General features: G+C 58.9%; 2 protein-coding genes and 17 non-coding genes across 19 annotated transcripts; 18 read left to right on the top strand and 1 right to left on the bottom strand.

Annotated features, from left to right (window-relative positions):
- The first annotated feature begins 389 nt into the window (after positions 1-389).
- On the top strand, positions 390-462 carry PHYSODRAFT_t1357. Its single transcript has one exon. It is a non-coding gene; the product is annotated as a tRNA-Phe (tRNA).
- A 495-nt stretch (positions 463-957) lies between these two features.
- PHYSODRAFT_t1358 lies at positions 958-1,028 on the top strand. Its single transcript has one exon. It is a non-coding gene; the product is annotated as a tRNA-Phe (tRNA).
- A 495-nt stretch (positions 1,029-1,523) lies between these two features.
- On the top strand, positions 1,524-1,596 carry PHYSODRAFT_t1359. Its single transcript has one exon. It is a non-coding gene; the product is annotated as a tRNA-Phe (tRNA).
- Positions 1,597-2,091: 495 nt separating this feature from the next.
- On the top strand, positions 2,092-2,164 carry PHYSODRAFT_t1360. The gene has a single exon. It is a non-coding gene; the product is annotated as a tRNA-Phe (tRNA).
- A 495-nt stretch (positions 2,165-2,659) lies between these two features.
- Positions 2,660-2,732, top strand: PHYSODRAFT_t1361. The gene has a single exon. It is a non-coding gene; the product is annotated as a tRNA-Phe (tRNA).
- A 495-nt stretch (positions 2,733-3,227) lies between these two features.
- On the top strand, positions 3,228-3,300 carry PHYSODRAFT_t1362. The gene has a single exon. It is a non-coding gene; the product is annotated as a tRNA-Phe (tRNA).
- Positions 3,301-3,796: 496 nt separating this feature from the next.
- Positions 3,797-3,867, top strand: PHYSODRAFT_t1363. Its single transcript has one exon. It is a non-coding gene; the product is annotated as a tRNA-Phe (tRNA).
- Positions 3,868-4,363: 496 nt separating this feature from the next.
- On the top strand, positions 4,364-4,434 carry PHYSODRAFT_t1364. The gene has a single exon. It is a non-coding gene; the product is annotated as a tRNA-Phe (tRNA).
- A 495-nt stretch (positions 4,435-4,929) lies between these two features.
- PHYSODRAFT_t1365 lies at positions 4,930-5,000 on the top strand. Its single transcript has one exon. It is a non-coding gene; the product is annotated as a tRNA-Phe (tRNA).
- A 494-nt stretch (positions 5,001-5,494) lies between these two features.
- Positions 5,495-5,567, top strand: PHYSODRAFT_t1366. The gene has a single exon. It is a non-coding gene; the product is annotated as a tRNA-Phe (tRNA).
- A 496-nt stretch (positions 5,568-6,063) lies between these two features.
- PHYSODRAFT_t1367 lies at positions 6,064-6,134 on the top strand. Its single transcript has one exon. It is a non-coding gene; the product is annotated as a tRNA-Phe (tRNA).
- A 496-nt stretch (positions 6,135-6,630) lies between these two features.
- Positions 6,631-6,703, top strand: PHYSODRAFT_t1368. Its single transcript has one exon. It is a non-coding gene; the product is annotated as a tRNA-Phe (tRNA).
- A 495-nt stretch (positions 6,704-7,198) lies between these two features.
- PHYSODRAFT_t1369 lies at positions 7,199-7,271 on the top strand. Its single transcript has one exon. It is a non-coding gene; the product is annotated as a tRNA-Phe (tRNA).
- Positions 7,272-7,766: 495 nt separating this feature from the next.
- Positions 7,767-7,839, top strand: PHYSODRAFT_t1370. The gene has a single exon. It is a non-coding gene; the product is annotated as a tRNA-Phe (tRNA).
- A 495-nt stretch (positions 7,840-8,334) lies between these two features.
- Positions 8,335-8,407, top strand: PHYSODRAFT_t1371. Its single transcript has one exon. It is a non-coding gene; the product is annotated as a tRNA-Phe (tRNA).
- Positions 8,408-8,892: 485 nt separating this feature from the next.
- PHYSODRAFT_t1372 lies at positions 8,893-8,965 on the top strand. The gene has a single exon. It is a non-coding gene; the product is annotated as a tRNA-Phe (tRNA).
- A 495-nt stretch (positions 8,966-9,460) lies between these two features.
- PHYSODRAFT_t1373 lies at positions 9,461-9,533 on the top strand. The gene has a single exon. It is a non-coding gene; the product is annotated as a tRNA-Phe (tRNA).
- Positions 9,534-11,251: 1,718 nt separating this feature from the next.
- Positions 11,252-12,604, bottom strand: PHYSODRAFT_336602 (hypothetical protein; the record flags this gene model as incomplete). The annotated part of the gene is made up of 3 exons (XM_009534171.1): positions 11,252-11,833; positions 12,126-12,309; positions 12,549-12,604. 3 exons carry the CDS (start codon positions 12,602-12,604, stop codon positions 11,252-11,254), a joined length of 822 nt encoding a protein of 273 aa, XP_009532466.1.
- A 459-nt stretch (positions 12,605-13,063) lies between these two features.
- Positions 13,064-13,438, top strand: PHYSODRAFT_517020 (hypothetical protein; the record flags this gene model as incomplete). Its single annotated transcript, XM_009534172.1, has 1 exon — positions 13,064-13,438. One exon carries the CDS (start codon positions 13,064-13,066, stop codon positions 13,436-13,438), a length of 375 nt encoding a protein of 124 aa, XP_009532467.1.
- Between the last annotated feature and the right edge of the window lie 35 nt (positions 13,439-13,473).

Genomic DNA, 13,473 nt, shown 5'->3' on the forward strand with positions numbered 1-13,473 from the left:
GTCGACTCTGAGGATCCCCCTACTGACCGGCTGCAGTCAGTGTGGCTGGCCCCGGGCTCAAGCGAGCTGCGGGTCAATTTCGACCAGCGCTGTTTGGTGTTCCGACACGTCTATAGCTACGAACACGGCACCGAGTGGGCGGCAGGACGTGGTAGCCCGGGCCAATGCGCTCGGGACGGCGTCAATAGTGCGTAGCGACGAGATACACTCGGCATGATCGGAGGTCTCGTTCGATGCGGGATGGCGTCGGAGCGGGGATCGGATTGGCCACGTAGGTAGAGGAGGGGACGGCGGCGGTGTGCGGGCAGCGTGTGTGGGCACGGGAAGCGTTGTGTTGTGCATGCGAGGGCGCAAAATTTTGGGGCAGGCGGGTAGGTTTGATTTTTGGCGCCTCGATAGCTCAGTTGGGAGAGCGTCAGACTGAAGATCTGAAGGTCCCTGGTTCGATCCCGGGTCGCGGCACTTTTGCGTCCTTTTGCTGTGCTCGCCGCACTCGTTTCTGCGGCTCTGCGGGTCTGGCACGCTGCCTACCATGGCGTGCCCATCGTGCTCGCTGCTGCCGCGCTGTTTCTCACCCGCGACGATTCCTACTGACCGGCTGCAGTCGGTGTGGCTGGCCCCGGGCTCAAGCGAGCTGCGGGTCAATTTCGACCAGCGCTGTTTGGTGTTCCGACACGTCTATAGCTACGAACACGGCACCGAGTGGGCGGCAGGACGTGGTAGCCCGGGCCAATGCGCTCGGGACGGCGTCAATAGTGCGTAGCGACGAGATACACTCGGCATGATCGGAGGTCTCGTTCGATGCGGGATGGCGTCGGAGCGGGGATCGGATTGGCCACGTAGGTAGAGGAGGGGACGGCGGCGGTGTGCGGGCAGCGTGTGTGGGCACGGGAAGCGTTGTGTTGTGCATGCGAGGGCGCAAAATTTGGGGGCAGGCGGGTAGGTTTGACTTTTGGCGCCTCGATAGCTCAGTTGGGAGAGCGTCACTGAAGATCTGAAGGTCCCTGGTTCGATCCCGGGTCGCGGCACTTTTGCGTCCTTTTGCTGTGCTCGCCGCACTCGTTTCTGCGGCTCTGCGGGTCTGGCACGCTGCCTACCATGGCGTGCCCATCGTGCTCGCTGCTGCCGCGCTGTTTCTCACCCGCGACGATTCCTACTGACCGGCTGCAGTCGGTGTGGCTGGCCCCGGGCTCAAGCGAGCTGCGGGTCAATTTCGACCAGCGCTGTTTGGTGTTCCGACACGTCTATAGCTACGAACACGGCACCGAGTGGGCGGCAGGACGTGGTAGCCCGGGCCAATGCGCTCGGGACGGCGTCAATAGTGCGTAGCGACGAGATACACTCGGCATGATCGGAGGTCTCGTTCGATGCGGGATGGCGTCGGAGCGGGGATCGGATTGGCCACGTAGGTAGAGGAGGGGACGGCGGCGGTGTGCGGGCAGCGTGTGTGGGCACGGGAAGCGTTGTGTTGTGCATGCGAGGGCGCAAAATTTTGGGGCAGGCGGGTAGGTTTGACTTTTGGCGCCTCGATAGCTCAGTTGGGAGAGCGTCAGACTGAAGATCTGAAGGTCCCTGGTTCGATCCCGGGTCGCGGCACTTTTGCGTCCTTTTGCTGTGCTCGCCGCACTCGTTTCTGCGCCTCTGCGGGTCTGACACGCTGCCTACCATGGCGTGCCCATCGTGCTCGCTGCTGTCGCGCTGTTTCTCACCCGTGACGACTCCTACTGACCGGCTGCAGTCGGTGTGGCTGGCCCCGGGCTCAAGCGAGCTGCGGGTCAATTTCGACCAGCGCTGTTTGGTGTTCCGACACGTCTATAGCTACGAACACGGCACCGAGTGGGCGGCAGGACGTGGTAGCCCGGGCCAATGCGCTCGGGACGGCGTCAATAGTGCGTAGCGACGAGATACACTCGGCATGATCGGAGGTCTCGTTCGATGCGGGATGGCGTCGGAGCGGGGATCGGATTGGCCACGTAGGTAGAGGAGGGGACGGCGGCGGTGTGCGGGCAGCGTGTGTGGGCACGGGAAGCGTTGTGTTGTGCATGCGAGGGCGCAAAATTTTGGGGCAGGCGGGTAGGTTTGATTTTTGGCGCCTCGATAGCTCAGTTGGGAGAGCGTCAGACTGAAGATCTGAAGGTCCCTGGTTCGATCCCGGGTCGCGGCACTTTTGCGTCCTTTTGCTGTGCTCGCCGCACTCGTTTCTGCGGCTCTGCGGGTCTGACACGCTGCCTACCATGGCGTGCCCATCGTGCTCGCTGCTGTCGCGCTGTTTCTCACCCGTGACGACTCCTACTGACCGGCTGCAGTCGGTGTGGCTGGCCCCGGGCTCAAGCGAGCTGCGGGTCAATTTCGACCAGCGCTGTTTGGTGTTCCGACACGTGTATAGCTACGAACACGGCACCGAGTGGGCGGCAGGACGTGGTAGCCCGGGCCAATGCGCTCGGGACGGCGTCAATAGTGCGTAGCGACGAGATACACTCGGCATGATCGGAGGTCTCGTTCGATGCGGGATGGCGTCGGAGCGGGGATCGGATTGGCCACGTAGGTAGAGGAGGGGACGGCGGCGGTGTGCGGGCAGCGTGTGTGGGCACGGGAAGCGTTGTGTTGTGCATGCGAGGGCGCAAAATTTTGGGGCAGGCGGGTAGGTTTGATTTTTGGCGCCTCGATAGCTCAGTTGGGAGAGCGTCAGACTGAAGATCTGAAGGTCCCTGGTTCGATCCCGGGTCGCGGCACTTTTGCGTCCTTTTGCTGTGCTCGCCGCACTCGTTTCTGCGGCTCTGCGGGTCTGACACGCTGCCTACCATGGCGTGCCCATCGTGCTCGCTGCTGTCGCGCTATTTCTCACCCGTGACGACTCCTACTGACCGGCTGCAGTCAGTGTGGCTGGCCCCGGGCTCAAGCGAGCTGCGGGTCAATTTCGACCAGCGCTGTTTGGTGTTCCGACACGTGTATAGCTACGAACACGGCACCGAGTGGGCGGCAGGACGTGGTAGCCCGGGCCAATGCGCTCGGGACGGCGTCAATAGTGCGTAGCGACGAGATACACTCGGCATGATCGGAGGTCTCGTTCGATGCGGGATGGCGTCGGAGCGGGGATCGGATTGGCCACGTAGGTAGAGGAGGGGACGGCGGCGGTGTGCGGGCAGCGTGTGTGGGCACGGGAAGCGTTGTGTTGTGCATGCGAGGGCGCAAAATTTTGGGGCAGGCGGGTAGGTTTGACTTTTGGCGCCTCGATAGCTCAGTTGGGAGAGCGTCAGACTGAAGATCTGAAGGTCCCTGGTTCGATCCCGGGTCGCGGCACTTTTGCGTCCTTTTGCTGTGCTCGCCGCACTCGTTTCTGCGGCTCTGCGGTGTCTGGCACGCTGCCTACCATGGCGTGCCCATCGTGCTCGCTGCTGCCGCGCTGTTTCTCACCCGCGACGACTCCTACTGACCGGCTGCAGTCGGTGTGGCTGGCCCCGGGCTCAAGCGAGCTGCGGGTCAATTTCGACCAGCGCTGTTTGGTGTTCCGACACGTGTATAGCTACGAACACGGCACCGAGTGGGCGGCAGGACGTGGTAGCCCGGGCCAATGCGCTCGGGACGGCGTCAATAGTGCGTAGCGACGAGATACACTCGGCATGATCGGAGGTCTCGTTCGATGCGGGATGGCGTCGGAGCGGGGATCGGATTGGCCACGTAGGTAGAGGAGGGGACGGCGGCGGTGTGCGGGCAGCGTGTGTGGGCACGGGAAGCGTTGTGTTGTGCATGCGAGGGCGCAAAATTTTGGGGCAGGCGGGTAGGTTTGACTTTTGGCGCCTCGATAGCTCAGTTGGGAGAGCGTCACTGAAGATCTGAAGGTCCCTGGTTCGATCCCGGGTCGCGGCACTTTTGCGTCCTTTTGCTGTGCTCGCCGCGCTCGTTTCTGCGGCTCTGCGGTGTCTGGCACGCTGCCTACCATGGCGTGCCCATCGTGCTCGCTGCTGCCGCGCTGTTTCTCACCCGCGACGATTCCTACTGACCGGCTGCAGTCGGTGTGGCTGGCCCCGGGCTCAAGCGAGCTGCGGGTCAATTTCGACCAGCGCTGTTTGGTGTTCCGACACGTGTATAGCTACGAACACGGCACCGAGTGGGCGGCAGGACGTGGTAGCCCGGGCCAATGCGCTCGGGACGGCGTCAATAGTGCGTAGCGACGAGATACACTCGGCATGATCGGAGGTCTCGTTCGATGCGGGATGGCGTCGGAGCGGGGATCGGATTGGCCACGTAGGTAGAGGAGGGGACGGCGGCGGTGTGCGGGCAGCGTGTGTGGGCACGGGAAGCGTTGTGTTGTGCATGCGAGGGCGCAAAATTTTGGGGCAGGCGGGTAGGTTTGACTTTTGGCGCCTCGATAGCTCAGTTGGGAGAGCGTCACTGAAGATCTGAAGGTCCCTGGTTCGATCCCGGGTCGCGGCACTTTTGCGTCCTTTTGCTGTGCTCGCCGCACTCGTTTCTGCGGCTCTGCGGGTCTGACACGCTGCCTACCATGGCGTGCCCATCGTGCTCGCTGCTGCCGCGCTGTTTCTCACCCGTGACGACTCCTACTGACCGGCTGCAGTCGGTGTGGCTGGCCCCGGGCTCAAGCGAGCTGTGGGTCAATTTCGACCAGCGCTGTTTGGTGTTCCGACACGTGTATAGCTACGAACACGGCACCGAGTGGGCGGCAGGACGTGGTAGCCCGGGCCAATGCGCTCGGGACGGCGTCAATAGTGCGTAGCGACGAGATACACTCGGCATGATCGGAGGTCTCGTTCGATGCGGGATGGCGTCGGAGCGGGGATCGGATTGGCCACGTAGGTAGAGGAGGGGACGGCGGCGGTGTGCGGGCAGCGTGTGTGGGCACGGGAAGCGTTGTGTTGTGCATGCGAGGGCGCAAAATTTGGGTGCAGGCGGGTAGGTTTGACTTTTGGCGCCTCGATAGCTCAGTTGGGAGAGCGTCACTGAAGATCTGAAGGTCCCTGGTTCGATCCCGGGTCGCGGCACTTTTGCGTCCTTTTGCTGTGCTCGCCGCACTCGTTTCTGCGGCTCTGCGGGTCTGACACGCTGCCTACCATGGCGTGCCCATCGTGCTCGCTGCTGCCGCGCTGTTTCTCACCCGCGACGATTCCTACTGACCGACTGCAGTCGGTGTGGCTGGCCCCGGGCTCAAGCGAGCTGCGGGTCAATTTCGACCAGCGCTGTTTGGTGTTCCGACACGTCTATAGCTACGAACACGGCACCGAGTGGGCGGCAGGACGTGGTAGCCCGGGCCAATGCGCTCGGGACGGCGTCAATAGTGCGTAGCGACGAGATACACTCGGCATGATCGGAGGTCTCGTTCGATGCGGGATGGCGTCGGAGCGGGGATCGGATTGGCCACGTAGGTAGAGGAGGGGACGGCGGCGGTGTGCGGGCAGCGTGTGTGGGCACGGGAAGCGTTGTGTTGTGCATGCGAGGGCGCAAAATTTTGGGCAGGCGGGTAGGTTTGACTTTTGGCGCCTCGATAGCTCAGTTGGGAGAGCGTCAGACTGAAGATCTGAAGGTCCCTGGTTCGATCCCGGGTCGCGGCACTTTTGCGTCCTTTTGCTGTGCTCGCCGCACTCGTTTCTGCGGCTCTGCGGTGTCTGGCACGCTGCCTACCATGGCGTGCCCATCGTGCTCGCTGCTGTCGCGCTGTTTCTCACCCGCGACGATTCCTACTGACCGGCTGCAGTCGGTGTGGCTGGCCCCGGGCTCAAGCGAGCTGCGGGTCAATTTCGACCAGCGCTGTTTGGTGTTCCGACACGTGTATAGCTACGAACACGGCACCGAGTGGGCGGCAGGACGTGGTAGCCCGGGCCAATGCGCTCGGGACGGCGTCAATAGTGCGTAGCGACGAGATACACTCGGCATGATCGGAGGTCTCGTTCGATGCGGGATGGCGTCGGAGCGGGGATCGGATTGGCCACGTAGGTAGAGGAGGGGACGGCGGCGGTGTGCGGGCAGCGTGTGTGGGCACGGGAAGCGTTGTGTTGTGCATGCGAGGGCGCAAAATTTTGGGGCAGGCGGGTAGGTTTGACTTTTGGCGCCTCGATAGCTCAGTTGGGAGAGCGTCACTGAAGATCTGAAGGTCCCTGGTTCGATCCCGGGTCGCGGCACTTTTGCGTCCTTTTGCTGTGCTCGCCGCACTCGTTTCTGCGGCTCTGCGGTGTCTGGCACGCTGCCTACCATGGCGTGCCCATCGTGCTCGCTGCTGCCGCGCTGTTTCTCACCCGCGACGACTCCTACTGACCAGCTGCAGTCGGTGTGGCTGGCCCCGGGCTCAAGCGAGCTGTGGGTCAATTTCGACCAGCGCTGTTTGGTGTTCCGACACGTGTATAGCTACGAACACGGCACCGAGTGGGCGGCAGGACGTGGTAGCCCGGGCCAATGCGCTCGGGACGGCGTCAATAGTGCGTAGCGACGAGATACACTCGGCATGATCGGAGGTCTCGTTCGATGCGGGATGGCGTCGGAGCGGGGATCGGATTGGCCACGTAGGTAGAGGAGGGGACGGCGGCGGTGTGCGGGCAGCGTGTGTGGGCACGGGAAGCGTTGTGTTGTGCATGCGAGGGCGCAAAATTTTGGGGCAGGCGGGTAGGTTTGATTTTTGGCGCCTCGATAGCTCAGTTGGGAGAGCGTCAGACTGAAGATCTGAAGGTCCCTGGTTCGATCCCGGGTCGCGGCACTTTTGCGTCCTTTTGCTGTGCTCGCCGCACTCGTTTCTGCGGTTCTGCGGGTCTGGCACGCTGCCTACCATGGCGTGCCCATCGTGCTCGCTGCTGCCGCGCTGTTTCTCACCCGCGACGATTCCTACTGACCGGCTGCAGTCGGTGTGGCTGGCCCCGGGCTCAAGCGAGCTGCGGGTCAATTTCGACCAGCGCTGTTTGGTGTTCCGACACGTCTATAGCTACGAACACGGCACCGAGTGGGCGGCAGGACGTGGTAGCCCGGGCCAATGCGCTCGGGACGGCGTCAATAGTGCGTAGCGACGAGATACACTCGGCATGATCGGAGGTCTCGTTCGATGCGGGATGGCGTCGGAGCGGGGATCGGATTGGCCACGTAGGTAGAGGAGGGGACGGCGGCGGTGTGCGGGCAGCGTGTGTGGGCACGGGAAGCGTTGTGTTGTGCATGCGAGGGCGCAAAATTTTGGGGCAGGCGGGTAGGTTTGATTTTTGGCGCCTCGATAGCTCAGTTGGGAGAGCGTCAGACTGAAGATCTGAAGGTCCCTGGTTCGATCCCGGGTCGCGGCACTTTTGCGTCCTTTTGCTGTGCTCGCCGCACTCGTTTCTGCGGCTCTGCGGGTCTGGCACGCTGCCTACCATGGCGTGCCCATCGTGCTCGCTGCTGCCGCGCTGTTTCTCACCCGCGACGATTCCTACTGACCGGCTGCAGTCAGTGTGGCTGGCCCCGGGCTCAAGCGAGCTGCGGGTCAATTTCGACCAGCGCTGTTTGGTGTTCCGACACGTCTATAGCTACGAACACGGCACCGAGTGGGCGGCAGGACGTGGTAGCCCGGGCCAATGCGCTCGGGACGGCGTCAATAGTGCGTAGCGACGAGATACACTCGGCATGATCGGAGGTCTCGTTCGATGCGGGATGGCGTCGGAGCGGGGATCGGATTGGCCACGTAGGTAGAGGAGGGGACGGCGGCGGTGTGCGGTCAGCGTGTGTGGGCACGGGAAGCGTTGTGTTGTGCATGCGAGGGCGCAAAATTTTGGGGCAGGCGGGAAGGTTTGATTTTTGGCGCCTCGATAGCTCAGTTGGGAGAGCGTCAGACTGAAGATCTGAAGGTCCCTGGTTCGATCCCGGGTCGCGGCACTTTTGCGTCCTTTTGCTGTGCTCGCCGCACTCGTTTCTGCGGCTCTGCGGGTCTGGCACGCTGCCTACCATGGCGTGCCCATCGTGCTCGCTGCTGTCGCGCTGTTTCTCACCCGCGACGATTCCTACTGACCGGCTGCAGTCGGTGTGGCTGGCCCCGGGCTCAAGCGAGCTGCGGGTCAATTTCGACCAGCGCTGTTTGGTGTTCCGACACGTGTATAGCTACGAACACGGCACCGAGTGGGCGGCAGGACGTGGTAGCCCGGGCCAATGCGCTCGGGACGGCGTCAATAGTGCGTAGCGACGAGATACACTCGGCATGATCGGAGGTCTCGTTCGATGCGGGATGGCGTCGGAGCGGGGATCGGATTGGCCACGTAGGTAGAGGAGGGGACGGCGGCGGTGTGCGGGCAGCGTGTGTGGGCACGGGAAGCGTTGTGTTGTGCATGCGAGGGCGCAAAATTTTGGGGCAGGCGGGAAGGTTTGATTTTTGGCGCCTCGATAGCTCAGTTGGGAGAGCGTCAGACTGAAGATCTGAAGGTCCCTGGTTCGATCCCGGGTCGCGGCACTTTTGCGTCCTTTTGCTGTGCTCGCCGCACTCGTTTCTGCGGCTCTGCGGGTCTGGCACGCTGCCTACCATGGCGTGCCCATCGTGCTCGCTGCTGTCGCGCTGTTTCTCACTCACGACGACTGGCTGCAGTCGGTGTGGCTGGCCCCGGGCTCAAGCGAGCTGCGGGTCAATTTCGACCAGCGCTGTTTGGTGTTCCGACACGTGTATAGCTACGAACACGGCACCGAGTGGGCGGCAGGACGTGGTAGCCCGGGCCAATGCGCTCGGGACGGCGTCAATAGTGCGTAGCGACGAGATACACTCGGCATGATCGGAGGTCTCGTTCGATGCGGGATGGTGTCGGAGCGGGGATCGGATTGGCCACGTAGGTAGAGGAGGGGACGGCGGCGGTGTGCGGGCAGCGTGTGTGGGCACGGGAAGCGTTGTGTTGTGCATGCGAGGGCGCAAAATTTTGGGGCAGGCGGGTAGGTTTGACTTTTGGCGCCTCGATAGCTCAGTTGGGAGAGCGTCAGACTGAAGATCTGAAGGTCCCTGGTTCGATCCCGGGTCGCGGCACTTTTGCGTCCTTTTGCTGTGCTCGCCGCACTCGTTTCTGCGGCTCTGCGGGTCTGACACGCTGCCTACCATGGCGTGCCCATCGTGCTCGCTGCTGTCGCGCTGTTTCTCACCCGTGACGACTCCTACTGACCGGCTGCAGTCGGTGTGGCTGGCCCCGGGCTCAAGCGAGCTGCGGGTCAATTTCGACCAGCGCTGTTTGGTGTTCCGACACGTGTATAGCTACGAACACGGCACCGAGTGGGCGGCAGGACGTGGTAGCCCGGGCCAATGCGCTCGGGACGGCGTCAATAGTGCGTAGCGACGAGATACACTCGGCATGATCGGAGGTCTCGTTCGATGCGGGATGGCGTCGGAGCGGGGATCGGATTGGCCACGTAGGTAGAGGAGGGGACGGCGGCGGTGTGCGGGCAGCGTGTGTGGGCACGGGAAGCGTTGTGTTGTGCATGCGAGGGCGCAAAATTTTGGGGCAGGCGGGTAGGTTTGACTTTTGGCGCCTCGATAGCTCAGTTGGGAGAGCGTCAGACTGAAGATCTGAAGGTCCCTGGTTCGATCCCGGGTCGCGGCACTTTTGCGTCCTTTTGCTGTGCTAGCCGCACTCGTTTCTGCGGCTCTGCGGGTCTGGCACGCTGCCTACCATGGCGTGCCCATCGTGCTCGCTGCTACCATGCTGTTTCTCACCCGCGACGATCCCTACTGACTATCTCAGGTTTTACGGATAGGACACACAATCTTAGGCACAATTAGCGGTAAATAAACGTTAATCGGCTTTAATTCTGCCTGGATCTATAGCTCACACACACGGTACGGATTGCATACCGGGGTACACCTGAAAAACTCTAGATATATCGAAATCAACGTTCGATTGAAAAATCGAATGCTATTCGCAATTACTTAAGGGACTGTGTTTTTACGACAGGTGGTGAATTATGGCCTTGCTAATTTGTAGGTTGGAGGGTATTGTGAAAACCGGCAAAGATGTCCAGACCAGATTAGCTTGATTAGGAGGGGTAGAAAATATATAAAAAGGGGTATTGCTGTTTGCAGATATTTTGGCCAACGCATGATTATCTCTCGTCAATAATCTCGATTTTAATCCAGCCAGCTCTTAATTAAGACCTAGGTCTGATTTATATATATCGCCAGTACTGGTTTAACATGCAAGCTTGGGACTCTGTTTTCCCGACCAAAACGCTTTTCTGCGGCTTGGAAACGCAGAAATGCCATTCTAGACGGGCCAAACCGAGTTTCTGGGCCTAAAAGCGGCCTTCACCAAAGCACAAAGCTAAAACAGCCCTCGCCTATCTCGTGTCCACTCATTGTAAGAGACAGGCGTGGTCTATTTTAGAGGTCTATTTTAGAGGACAAAGTATTTGCAAGCGGCAATACACCAAATCCTAAATCGCTGCGTTGGTCGTAAACCGTCCATGTGCAAATCCCTATCAAATGCCAATGATAGCATAGCTTCCTGAGCTATATAAATGGCCGCAGAGGTGCACTGCATCGTGCAGCGGGCTAGAGCAAGCGTATAAGCAGCTACTCGTGCCAAATTTCAGCCCAGTGAATAGTTCAGACGCAGACACATATTGCATGTACCCATCGGTTGTTTCATGTATACGGCAGCGTCGAGTTTGCCGTCCACGTTGACTTGGGCACCGTTCATATAAACGAGCTACCTCATAATTCGACGTGATTTGATTATAAATCGATGGCAGTCCGCGGTATATGAACAAGGCTGGGGAACGCCAAATCGGAGTAGCATCCTATTTATATATAACAAAACAAGGTTTCAGCTGCTTAATAAGCACCCAAATCGATCGATTTGCAAAAAATAGGACATAGTGTTCGGTTTTCACAATATATCTTTAGGATATTTCAAACATAACCGAACAAAACGCTCCAGAAGCGAGGTCGTTGCCGCCTCACCGCTGCTACTACGCTACATGTGTTAGTAGTGGTCAGCTACACATTTAGACGCAACCGCACTCGAAACACATAGGTGCGGATATAGTTGGTCACAATCGTTCAGATGTGACGTCGCCTTTTAACGCGAGAATCAGTGTTAACTTAAAAAGAAAACGGACCCGAAAAACAAGGGCACAAACACCGGTAGGCCCCCACGCCCGTATCAAGCCTCAATCAAATACATATAGCCTTATCAGCACAAAAAAAAGTAAAATGGATGGCAGCTTGACACAAACAAACTTAATTATACTTGCATTTGAATCAGTCCTGGATACACTACGAAAACAAATCCCTGTTGCTTCAAGTCAGGATTCTGCGTGATTAGGAATTCGTGTCGATGGTGCCTCTCATATTGGAGACCATGAGGCCGCACCACGCCATGACTCCCTGTAGAAGACCCTGCTGAGTGTCTTGAGGCAGCGGAAATGGTGGGCGATGGATCTTCACAAAGCCGGCACGGCGCATAGTCACCACCAACTCCTCATTCTCTCCCCCGCACTCACTTTCCTTTCCACCACCAGCCCCACCAACGATCTTCTTCTTCTTCTTCTTGAGAGCTGTCAGCACGATAGCCCCCATTTGGTCTTTGCGGACGCATTCTTCCGGGCTATACGGATAAATCTCGTCTACGTCTACGCTGTCTCTGACCAGAACTGCAAACGGCTCGTTGCTTTCGGACTGCTCGGCGTCCACGTATTGAGCAAAAGAGGCGGTATTCACCTCGGTCTTGACGCCGTTCTCATTCGCTGAAGAGAGTCGACAGTTGGTGAAGTTACCCGCCGCCACGCTCAAGTCGTCCCGCACTGTGATGTATCCGAGCCACTCAGAGATGGAGATCTCCTCGTTAATCAAGTAGAATCTAGCGGCGTCGAACACAGTTCGCAGGGACTTGGCACCCGTAAACTGCGTCACATCGAAGAGAGAGAAGCACAAATTCCCCTCTGGATCACAACTGCTCGCTGGATGAGTACGGCTGCAGTAAGTCGAGATGGCGACTTCGAGACTCAACGTAATCCACTCCGTTTTGGATTTTGAAGTCGCGGATTGCTGACAGCGTCCTCCGACGCGATTCAGGGTCAGTTCCTAGATGAATGTAGGAGTACAGAGGACTGGGCACCGACCCTCGCTGTTGAAATGCATGGGAGACACTGTAATGAGCCCAAATTCACCCAGAATTCAGTCGAAAATAGCGTACCAAGCAGGCTGATAGCCCCGCCTGGGCATTAGCGACCAGTAATTGCTGCTGGCGGAGAACACTGCTGAGCACCATGTTACTGGTCGCCGCTTTCTCGAGGTTACGGTCCCCAGTGAGCCCCACGCGCTCTTTCAAATCTGCCAGCTGAGCTTCGAGCTCTTGAACCTCTTGGTCCAGCCTCTTCCTGTTCACATAATCACCTTCATGTCGTTGCCTGTAACGGAGTACAACTCCGTTGATGACACCTAGAAGGATTACTCTGTGTTTACTTTAGTTCAGGTTAAGATGACGCTAGGTTTACTCTTAGAATGACTGGCTGCAAAAGAGCAGCAACCAAGAAGGAAAACCCGGACTAGGCCAAGCTAAATACACTTTTCATTCCGCTTTCAAGAGAGTAAAGCCTACGACGTTACATAGTAGCACTTGTCGTTGTCAAGTCCTCGGCGCCATCGAGCTACCGAGTCCAAGTTCCAGACCATCGAGTCCGAGTTTCAGACCATCGAGTCACGAAGCCATCGAGCCGACCCAAGTGTAGCCATCGAGCCGCACCAATATGGACGCCTGCAACGCGCCACAAACGTTTAGTGAGATGTTGCAGTTTTTTGCTCAACAACAAGAACAATTTCACGCACGAATGAATGAGCAAATAGCTGCTCAAGCTGCGCGCCTTGAAGCAATCACTAGCAAGCCACCTGCTGCCCGGAAGGCGGAGCCGCCCAAGTACCACGGCACGCTCAATGAGGACCTAGAGCTGTGGTTTTTTCATGATCGAACAATACTACGCCGACTATCACCCGATCATGGTGGAGAACAGCCCCGCGTTCGTCACCATGGTGTCGTGCTACCAGGCACCCACGCCTATGATTTGGTATCGGCAGTTTGTGGCCGAGTGTGATCGAGCCCAAATTGTCCGAACCTGGGAGACGTTTAAGGGTGCTATGCGCAAACGTTTTCTGCCACCGGACAAGGACTATATGCTGCGCGAGAAACTCTGCAAACTCACGCAAATTGGCTCCCTGCACGACTACCTGAGCGCCTTTCAAGATATCCTGATCCAATGCCAAGTGGCCATTACCCCCATGGAATTGCGGTTCTACTTTCAACAGGGGCTTCGATCGGAGACGTCCCACCATCTCCGAGAACATCACCCCGCTACGCTGGAAGAGACCATCGAGCTCGCGTTGCGCTTTGATCATGGGGTCACTGGAGGAAGCATGCCAGTAACCACGGCCAAGTGGACGGAAACCGCGACGTGTCATCGTTGCAAGCAAGTTGGGCATATCGCTTCCAACTGCCCTTCGGTCAAGGGGTAAGCGTGTTTTTAAAGTGGGGTCGTGTAACGGAGTAC

Source organism: Phytophthora sojae, assembly GCF_000149755.1.
Source record: "Phytophthora sojae unplaced genomic scaffold PHYSOscaffold_7, whole genome shotgun sequence".
NCBI lineage: Eukaryota > Oomycota > Peronosporomycetes > Peronosporales > Peronosporaceae > Phytophthora > Phytophthora sojae.